The sequence below is a fragment of the Zerene cesonia genome, chromosome 17, assembly GCF_012273895.1.
Source record: "Zerene cesonia ecotype Mississippi chromosome 17, Zerene_cesonia_1.1, whole genome shotgun sequence".
Classification (NCBI taxonomy): Eukaryota; Metazoa; Arthropoda; class Insecta; order Lepidoptera; family Pieridae; genus Zerene; species Zerene cesonia.
In genome coordinates this window covers 364123-375368 of record NC_052118.1, presented here as the reverse complement: position 1 = coordinate 375368, position 11246 = coordinate 364123, and the positions used below count along the sequence as shown (strand labels likewise).

Here is an 11246-nt window from a genome sequence, read left to right as displayed (position 1 = left end):
GAGATTAAAATAGCTTCCTTATTAATGATATCATTTCTTAAAATTTGATTGCTATCAAATTAATTGTAACTAATCCATCATATTGTGTTAAATTGAGAATATATCACTAATTATATATTTATGTTACGTTATAAATTATATGTATATACTATATATATTGGTTAAATTTAGTTCTTACAAACTTAATTTTAGATAAAGTATTTCTTACATTATCTAAAATTAAGTAAAATTAAGTAAGAACTGAATCGATTGCAATGAAATTTGGTACGTAGATAGCTGGACAACTGGAATAACATATAGGCAACTTTTTATCCCGATATTCCTACGGGATACGGACTTACGCGGGTGAAACCGCGGGGCGCAGCTAGTAAGCTATATTATTGTAAAGTTTCATGAAATACCATTCAGTAGTTTTTAATGTGAAAGAGTAAAAAAAATCCATCCGCCTTTACTAACAAACTTTCGCGTTTTTTAAATTAGAATGCTGTGTATTTGTACTTTTACATTATATAGGCTCCCACATATTTATTAAATATTTGTTAAGTCTGACGTAAATTGTAGCAAATTGTTAATTGCGTTTTGAAGCCTACGCATTATAAGTAATTACTACAATGACCTCGTTAGACCCATTGATGGTCATGTGATTACAGGGCACACTGTTCTTTCATAACAAAACTGCCTATGATTGGAGGAAACCCACAAATGATAGTATATAATATAACATCTTATTATTACGTTTTTTAGAATAGGGAGTTGTGTATAATATTGATTGACAAATTTTAAAGATTCGAATATATTTTTGAAATTGGAACTTTTTTCAAGATATGGCGGCAAATAATTTTCAGGTTGAAGCGCTTCTAAAAGAATTAGCTACCGGTTAAATTAAAAGAAATGGTTATATTTTATTTCTTTGAATTTTAGGACCGTACCATGAGACGCTCTGAAACTCGCCATAATCATACGCAAAATTCTCAACATCGTCAGTAGTATATTTTTTTCGCACAGCATGATGAGTTTTCTTATATCACAGATCTTGACTCAACCATAACATCCAAAAACCCCAGACGAAACAATCCATTGCAATAAAACACATCTATAAACGCAATAATTCTGTAAATGCTCGTAAGCGTTGAAGATTATTTTCTTATCAGATTTATTAACCGAATTAAGAAGGTACAGGGCCATAGTAATAAATTGAGCAGGTCTGCCAATAGATTTTGAAATTTAATAACATTAGTATGTCGGTGACGCGAACCGATAAGCAGTTCCCGCGAAAAGCGAATCGTTGTTCTAGAAGCTTCCAAGCGTAAAAGGATAAATTTAACGGTTTACAATGACCGATTCATTCATTTTGCTAAAGCGGCTAGGTACTGACTTGACATCCGTTTGTATATCCGTTTAATGTTACTTTCTTGATGATTGCATTCATTCCGGATCTAATGTTAAACGATTTAAAATTTAGTTGCACAAAAAATGCTGCCGTGAATATTAATTAGGATTTTTTGTACCAGTTATGGTTGGAAACAGAAGTTAATATTACTGTTTTTTTTTCTATTGCTGGTAAAAAATCATTAAGCGTATAATAAATATGTCATAACCTATTTGAATAATAGATGACAACTTTAAAATTAAATTTTATCGGAACGAAGTTAAAAATATATACAATACTACAGATAATATATACTATACAAGACAATAGTTAATAACTTCATCAAGTCACAAAATATGTTTTATTTGAGATGAGAGTGCAGTAATATTACACAGTAATTGTTTTCTTTTTCCTAAAAGCATAGGTACTTAGCTGCACTTCATTTTTTGAAAAAGAAAAACATACAGGACGCCTGGAAAATTGAATTTATAAGACATTATAGGACTGAACTGTTTCGAAGAGCACAAGAGGTAAACAATTAAATTTAGGACCCCAGGTTGTAAGTCGATTCCGTTTGGAATTAACGCGTAAGGAAATTGTTTCCATAACTGATGTCTGCCGAAACAGTTAATGTGTAAAGAATTATCATATTAAATGGTCTGTCTACAAGTGAGTAAAAACTAAAGATTATTTGGCCAATCCTATAATCTAGAACCTTCCAGAACAAAAACTATTCTTAAAAGCCTGCTACCTGAATCAGTATTCAAATTATATGTCATGTGATGTTCTACGTGCTGTCAGATTTGCATCATAGTTCAGACGGTGTTCTATCTAATTACAACTAATAATAGAACAGTTCAAAGAAATGCCGTCGTTAATTATCTATTAAACCGCGGGATGACGAGGGCGAGCTCGCAAATAAAGTATTACAATGCTATGATTCACTTACTATATTGTACGTCGACAAACAGCAACATTCCACTACACAAATATTTCATGGAAATATAAAAATAACTTATCTAAATTAGCGCACTGATTCAGGGAACGGCCATATTTTGGGGATTACAGGGATAGGTTGGGATTAGTTAGGTGAAAATTGCGAGGATTTTCTTTAGTTATGAAAGGTTAATATCAAGGTTAATATCTAACCAAAAACGTACAATAACAGTATTCTCTGAATGCAAATATCTAGTCTAGATACCTATAATTATACATGTTACTATTATGTAATAAAAAAGTCGCGGCTAAAACCTATTTTTTTTAAGATATTTATATATTGAGTAAAAATTTCTTGTCTATGAAAATTTCAATATATTGCCACCCCAAAAAATTTACCTCGTGACGAACATCTGTCGCAAGCTGAGCATCAAAACTCATAACTTATAATTATTTTTCTACAAAAATACTTGAACAGAATTAGATGTCAGGAACAGATGTACTATTTCTGCACCCACGTGTTTTATTTACTTTTTCATCTTTACTACTGTTCTCGACATAACTGTTTTATTCTTGATACTTGATGTAGATATTAATGGTTTAGACATGTACGTATTCGTAAATGTGTATGAAAAATTTGTTATACATAGGGATGAACGGTTGGATGTATCCAGGATGTATGGATGTTTTTAAAGTTTAAAAAGAAAATGATTACTTCGGTACGGATTTTCGATATAACAACGAATTCAGAAGAAATTTTTAATAGGTCAAGGTCACTTACAGTTTATTTTGCTTGGTCCTTCCTTCGACTTCGACTTACATCACAACAGTGGCAAAAACCAGTTTAAAACTTTAACTGAATCCGAATGTCGCTTCATGCTAGAAGGTTCTGCAAACAACTCAATGGATGAGTACTTTTTCAGTTCCTGTCCAAACCGACCATAGTTAGACCGTTTCCTTTTCCTTACCCATCCTTTTATATAATGTATAGGAATGGACTGGTAAGGAAGGAATGAACTGGGCTGTCTTTATAAGCCAGTACCCGACCTCTTTATATAATAAATATTCATGGGCGATGGTGATTGCTTATCATCAGGTGAACTACCAGATCGGTATTTTTTTTTTAATGTTATAGTCGACAATGGAGCTGGTGGGTCACCTGATGGTAAGCGCTACCACAGCCCATGAACATTTAGAGAGGTGTAAGGTCAATTGCAGACCTCAAGCCTCTACAAATGTGTAACGACTGCCGTTAGTCCTTCGGGAATCTAGTACAGGGACACTGAGAATACACTGGCTCACCACTACACCCAGTACAACGCAGGCGCACGTCGATCCCGGCCACGTCCGTTACACGACCGACTGATCGACAACTACGCCATCTAGTGGTGTATATGAGACAATGTATATATCTATACAATAGATACAAACACTACAAAATGGATTGCCGACTTTAAATTTGGAAGGGATCAAGGAAGGATTGACGAGAGGAACGAAGGGACGGACTGGGACGGGTTTTTCCTTACCCGCCGCTTACGATATAGGCCTCCGGCTCCCCTACTCACGGTACAAAACACAATAGCATGCTATTATTTCACGCCGGTTTTCTGTGGGTGTGTGGTACTTCCCCGGTGCAAGCTGGCCCAATTCGTGCCGAAGCGTGCTCGACTACCACATATGTATTGTATTAATACCGCTTTTGTATAAAATACAGCTATGCGTGTTCGACTCAAACGCTTGCGCAAACAGGCAGACCTCGTTTTATATGTGAGCACATATAAAACGAGGTCTGCCTGTTAGCTTCTTACACTTTTATAAGTTAACAACTAAATCGATTTCGATGAAAGAGACACATTGTACTTAATAACTCTACCAGGGTTAGCTATGCCCACTAATTCCTTTTTTTTTAATATCAATCCAAATTTCTATGGAAACTAAAAACCCCTTCTAATAATTATTTTATGATTTGAAGAACGTCAATACGAAATGACATTGTATGCTTAAAATATAAAGTCCACAATTAGTAACACGCGAAACAATTTGTCATGATTTGCAAAGGCGGGGCGCTGACGCAATTTGACGCAAAATGTGACGACATGTGACGTTGCGCACGCGACTGCCACGCGCACTTCCTTATCGGGATTTTCTAGACTTTTATTATTATAATATAGGTATAATTCGAAATATTATAGAAATGATGATGATGACTTTATGAAAATGTGACTTGAATGCGCAAATCATTCCCTTTAACATCACATAAAGAAATCAATTTTTGCAACAATTATATAAAAAAGAAATACACATATTCTAATGTATAATACTTAATAGTATTCAAATTAAAATTATGCAATAAGAATATCTGTGTTATGATTTCTATACTTGGGGCGACATAGAAATTGCTATGTGTTCTCTAGGTATTTGGTCTCCATGATACTAAAACGTTTATATAAGTATTTCAAACATAGTGCCATGTAGTTCGTATTCAAAAATACAACGATTACATTTAATGATACAAAACAAATATATGGAAGATTTACGATTTTAAAGTTAATCATCACGATTGTTTGTGAGTTTATTACGCCATCTATTAAAGCTTTAGTGAACTTTTCTTACTAGCTTTCACTCTTGTACAATAGAGGTCGCTGTGGCTTTACACTGCCAAAAAATTTGCAATAAATAATATTATAACTGCAAAATTGCATTTTTTAATACAATACGTTCTTGCAAGATAAAGGGAAATTTTTTTTAAATATATTGTAGTTTATTAAAATCTTATACATGTATCTGTACTCATAATTTTTTTGCGATGACAACAATTTTGAAATATTGCTTACACGTCAAATATCAGATTGTAATTCCCAATTTTATGTTTTTAATGTTTATTACATGAATTACTTTATTTAAAACTGTAAATATAAAGTAAAGTACATACTGAATACATTGAATGTACATACATAGTTAAAAAATCATTCCATTGTTAGGGCAACTAATGTTTTGGTAGGCTAAGCTAATCTTACAAAATGGGTGAGTAATTTTAATTTTTGGTAATTATTACATGTAAGTATGGATGAACATTCATTTAAATAATGTGCAACGGTTGCAGGCGGTCTATTCAGTTACTTCCGAGGCTTATTAGGAGCTCGAGAAATGAGGATATTGATCCTTGGTCTAGACGGCGCCGGGAAAACGACAATATTGTACAAATTACAAGTCGGCGAGGTAGTGACGACTATACCAACGATTGGCTTTAATGTAGAACAAGTTACATACAAAAATTTAAAGTTTCAAGTTTGGGATCTTGGAGGGCAGACCAGTATAAGGTATGTTAACACTCAGACCTGACTTTCTGACCCATTAAATTGATTGTGACGCGTTAAATCCTAGTATTACTATTGGTTATTAACGTTAGTGGAAAACCAATAAGTTTTTATTATCCTTATAAGATTTTCATAAATTAATAATGATGTTTCAGGCCTTACTGGCGATGTTACTATGGCAACACGGATGCAATTATATATGTTGTTGATTCGGCAGATAGAGATAGAATAGGAATATCTAAAGATGAACTAGTTCACATGTTAAGGGTGAGTACTCATATTGAAATTTGAATAAGTTTTAATTATGTTTTATTTACTGTTTAACAAACTTGCAGAAAAACTGACATCAATAAAATTATTAAACTTATTAGTTAGCTTGGTTATTCACGCAGACCCAGGCTTAATTAAGTTTGAATGTACCTATTAGGAACACAAATAATTCATAATAATGTCATTAAAATAGATCTCTAACTCCTTGTACTTGATAACATTCTTTAAAAACAAGTTCATCCAACTGACTTGTTATACAAAAATATTTAATAAAAACCACAATTTGAAAGAAAGAGACGATCAAACATATTTCAGTCCATAGTACTATTTTAAGTAATACTGTGGAATACTGTGGTACACATAAAAAGTATTTCTTAATTTCAGTAGGAAGTAGATTTTATGATAAAACATTTAATGGTTTTATTTAATATGATAAGATTTACGCTTTGATAAATTTAACATTTTATAGTAATTTTTAATGTTACAGGTGTTTGATAGTGAACCTTTGTAATGAAAATTCTATATAGTTTATCAATAAACTATTAAACTTAATCATTCATTTTATTTATAGAATATGAGTACTTAAATGTATTCAAATAACATTCGCACTTAAGAAATCACACTCTTGTGTCATGGGTGGTGATTTAAAAAAAATGATCCCTAAAACATACTCTTCTCAAAACAGTCTAAACACCTGGTTCTGCTGCTCCTTGTTGTTCCCAGAATAAAAACAAAATAAATTTACCTATAATAAGATAACATTCTTTTCCCCTCTACAAAGTCACAAACTCACTACAAAGAACACAAACTTTATGTCTTTACTGGTACAGGTTGAGATTTTTGAAATTTCATGTACGGTACTGACCCCTCCTCGGTACAGTGTTTAACACGGGAGCATATTTCCAAAGGGTCCTGGGTTCAATTTCCGGAGGAGGACAGACAAAAAATTATGTCTCGGTCTGGCAGAACTGTTAACCTGCTTGTCCAAAAAAAGAAATTGATCAGTGAAACAAATGTATATTGTCTGTTCCATACCCTACTAGGGGACACGGGGCTTTGCTTTCATATATGGTACAATGACCACACAATGCAACTTATCACATCACACATATCACATCATTTCAGTGATGGTGCTTTTAAATGATCAGTCCACATCACACCAAAATTTTACAGTATGATTAATAAGTGTATAGTTTTATTATTTATTTAAGTTTAAATAATGAAATTTTGTTTTTATGTTACAACAAACCTCTTATTTTATATATTGAACATTTAGTAGGTCTGAGAATGAGTTGAATGTTCTATGTTTTATACCTCCGATACACTTGATATAAGTGCAATAAGTAAATGACAAAACAACGTTTGCTATACTAGATAAAAACCTCATTATAAATTGCACGCTTATATTACAGGAAGAAGAATTGTCAAATGCGATCCTTGTAGTGCTAGCGAACAAACAAGACATGGCGGGATGTCTCACAGTAGCCGAGGTGCATCAGGCCCTCGGCCTCGACGCTCTGCGCGATAGAACCTTCCAGATATTCAAGACCTCCGCCGTGAGGGGCGAAGGCCTGGACCAGGCGATGGACTGGCTGTCGAATGCACTGCAAGCGAGGAAATAGCACCAAGGTATATCATATACATATAAGCCTTTCATTTAATTTAAATGTGTTTAGGAGGCCGATTGTGATTAGAAGTTGAATTGAAAATATGATTATCGAAGGCTAGTCATATGTAATCAAAATTATTTTAAGGATATCTAGAATTATTTTTATTTGAGATGATTGTATTTGATGATTAATTTCTAGGTCTATCAATACTAATTATGTATTAATTAATATTACACAAAAATGCATTTAAGATTTAATAATAAAAGATTGTCTATTTTTTTATTGAAAGAAGATTTAATATTTACATGTTTCATATCTAACATGAATTAAAAAAATAATTATAATCAAAACAAATAGTTGCCTTAATAAAAGATAATATGTAAATATGGTATATAAAATCAAATTTCGCAGTTTTTACTGCTAGTGTCGTAAGAAGGGAAATAATAATTTACTTAAATGAAGATTATGCTGCACATTTTGCATGTTCTCTTAAGAGAAAAGAAAATCTTCAATGTTTGAATTTTTTGTGTATTTCTTCAATTAAAATACTAAATGTTTGTTTTTTCCATTTTCCAGAGCATTTAATATCGAAAGACGTTTCGAGAGCAGCGTGCAGTGCTGTAGTCATATTAACCGCCAGTAGAATAAGTACTTAGCATCGCCGTTCCCTTGCTTAACAGATAATAAATACAGATAACATAATAATTACAGATTAAATAAGATTTCTGTCACTGGTAACACTGTTATTCACTGGTTTTAATATTATTGCGAAAATAGTGGTGTTTTACTTTCTAATTTTCGTTGTTGTTTATGAAATCGTATTTAATTTACTTGATAATTACAAACACAATCAAAATTGCTAGAGTCGTTGTCATTTTAGGTTTGATTACACATAAAATAGTATGAGATATTGTGTCTTATATTTATATAAATTATTTTTAATATACATAATACGCTAATGTACAATATTATAGTCGTTGGTAGGCAAAAATGTTTTTAAATCTTCGAATTGAATTGTAATCTATAAAAAAACGTAATTTCGTTTCAAAACGGTATTTAAGATAAAAATTAAGCACAATATAATAATAAGTTTTATATTGGACACAAATGATGACTTCTTTAATTTGTAATTTTAAGACATTTTTTTGGGATTTTTTAATTTTTTTATTAGAACTAAACAGTTCCATACACGATTTTGTTTTTTTTTTTTGTGATTTTGTCCAAATTTATATAAGAAAATAACTTACTAATCTTTTCTTCATACTCATGATGGTATTTTACAAATTCGCTTTGATATTTATGTAATTCTAGATATATAGAAGATATTTGGGTCTATTGCGAATAATTTATTATTATAATTTTAACTATTAAAACTAGAACGGCGATGCATTACTAGGTAATCTAAAGGTGTGAGAGAAGATTATAAGGACTGTTTAACTGCCTATGGACAAAACAAAAAATATGTATTTCAATTTACATCTATAAAATAAAAAGAAATGTGATGATAATTGATGTTATTAATTTGGAATTATTTATTTCTAATATTAATCATAATATTAATTGACCCATTAAAAGGGCTTTCAAACAAAAAGTTTTTAATATTATGTAATATAAGCTTGTCATCCATTAAAGTCATCATCAGTACATCCAAATATATTTAGCCGTGCAATTGACGTCTGTAAATTATTAACAATTTTATTTATTTATATTATAGCAGAAGAACTTATTTATTTTGTGCATTACGAAGTTATGGTTCTGAATCGGTGGTAATTAAAAATAAAAGTCGGTCAAGTGCGAGTACGTCTCGCGACACTGAGGCTTCCATACAAGTAAGCTGTAAAGCCACTGCAAAAAAAAAATTGGTCACCCATCCAGTTTATGACCGGGCCGACCACAGCTTAACCTTGATTTTTTGAGTTCAAGAGACAGCTCAGTGTCAGATGCCAGATAAACAGCCAAGTCTATGTAATAGGGTCCAGTTCTACCCTTTGGGTACGGGATCCTGTAATGACTTCAGAAAAAATTGTAAAAATTAATATTAATAAAAAAGTGTCGCGTGTCAGTTTATCAGTCCTTGTAATTAGGTAATGCGCGGGTGAAGAAAGTGTCAATATAAGTTATTGTAATTATATATTTTGTATTTGTAACAGTGAATACCTAATTTATATCCGATAAGAGGCAGATTGTTCCAAATACACTATCCAATATTGCTTATGGCTTTTATTTTACCCATTTTGACTAAGAATTATTTTTAACAAATAACTACTTGTAAGAGCTAGATCAAATTGATGTGGGGTACGTGGCAGGCACTAGCTTTTTAATAAAAAAGAAGAACCAAAATCGGTTCACCTGGTAAAAAGTTATGAAATAACAATCACAAAAAATACAGTTGAATTGATAACCTCCTTTTTTGAAGTCGGTTGAAAATATTATAATTAAGAGGAAGTTTGACATGGACGTACGCCCTGGGCAGATCGCTATTTTTTTTTTTATGTCATAGTCGGCAATGGAGCTGGTGGGTCGCCTGATGGTAAGCGCTACCACCGCCCATGAACATTTGGAGAGGCGTAAGGTCAATTGCAGACCTTTCGCCTCTACAAATGGATTGCCGACTTTAATTGGGAAGGGAATGGGAAAGGATTGATGAGAGGATGTAGTGTATACATGTGGGTAGTACTAAAATCATGTTTTAACGCTTGTCAGTTTGCTACGGACAATAAAAGTGATTGCATCAAGCCACGTGTTTTGTTACCAATTTGGCCCCAAACACTATAATTGGCGACGAGAAAATAGTAATCCACGCGTGAAAAACTACAAAGAATACCGTGAAATATGTCGTTGAGTGGAAATGCGTCATTTTGTAGCAATCTCATGTTCGACCACCGCGCGCAAGAATGGTGTATATTCATAAGTCGTTTTAAACAATGTTGCACAGCTAACGATATTGATGATAGGTCAGACAAAGCCGGGGTGAAACGCCGTGCGTTGTCATTAACGGCTTTGGTGGAAGATACTTATCGCGTCGCAAAAGATTTGGTGTTCCCCACGGATCTAGAAGATATCGAGTATGCTACGCTCGTGCAGAAGTTAAACGATCATTTCATCGCGAAGAGAAGTACTTTCGCCGAAAGATATTTGTTCTATAAGGCTGAACAAAGACCCGGGGAAGATTTAAATGAATGGGCGTCGCGAGTTCGACATTTAGCGCAGCATTGTGGTTTCAAGGCCAGGTTAGACACAGCACTACGAGACAGATTTGTATTGGGTTTAGTAAATTCCAAAGAAAAAGAAAAATTGTTCGCTGAGAATATTGACAATTTATCGTTCAGCAAGGCGTTGGAGATGGCCTTAAACGTACAGTGTGCCCGTGCGGCGTTACAAAATGCTGATGTGGTATCATCGGGGAGTTCGCAGCCCGGAGTCGAACGCGGCTCAGTTGGTGTGTTTGCGGTCCGTCCCGGCGCCCCGGGGAGGGCGGCCCGGGCCTCCACCTTCAGTGAAAAAGTGTTATGTGTTGTGTGCGGTGGTAAAGGTCATTCCAAAGAGCAGTGTCGGTTCAAAAGTTACAGTTGTAATAAGTGCGGTAAACAAGGACATTTACAACGAGTTTGTAATATGAATGTTAAGCGTAATAATTATGTAGAAATGCACGGCAAAGACTCGGAAGTTGGTGAGTTATTCAATATTAAATGTTTAAAGGGAGAACCGATGCGTCTTTTTTGCGGTTTTATTGGATTCGCATAA

At 33.3% G+C, this 11246-nt stretch overlaps 2 protein-coding genes across 2 annotated transcripts; both read left to right on the top strand.

Moving 5' to 3' along the window:
• Positions 1 to 5116: 5116 nt before the first annotated feature.
• On the top strand, positions 5117 to 8484 carry LOC119833590 (ADP-ribosylation factor-like protein 1). Its single transcript, XM_038357659.1, has 5 exons — positions 5117 to 5329; positions 5409 to 5625; positions 5778 to 5889; positions 7305 to 7521; positions 8079 to 8484. Exons 1-4 carry the CDS (start codon positions 5326 to 5328, stop codon positions 7512 to 7514), a joined length of 543 nt encoding a protein of 180 aa, XP_038213587.1. The 5' UTR covers positions 5117 to 5325; the 3' UTR covers positions 7515 to 7521; positions 8079 to 8484.
• A 1850-nt stretch (positions 8485 to 10334) lies between these two features.
• LOC119833329 lies at positions 10335 to 11246 on the top strand. The gene has a single exon (XM_038357315.1). The coding sequence runs from the start codon at positions 10335 to 10337 to the stop codon at positions 11244 to 11246; it is 912 nt and encodes a 303-aa protein (XP_038213243.1).

Bases quoted from the DNA above. Each gene is read 5' to 3' on its own strand.
- LOC119833590 (XM_038357659.1), top strand. The intron at 5,626-5,777 runs GTATGTTAACAC...ATGATGTTTCAG, and splicing joins GGAGGGCAGACCAGTATAAG to GCCTTACTGGCGATGTTACT. The intron at 5,890-7,304 runs GTGAGTACTCAT...CTTATATTACAG, and splicing joins AACTAGTTCACATGTTAAGG to GAAGAAGAATTGTCAAATGC.
- LOC119833329 (XM_038357315.1), top strand. From the start codon at position 10,335: ATGTCGTTGAGTGGAAATGCGTCATTTTGTAGCAATCTCATGTTCGAC.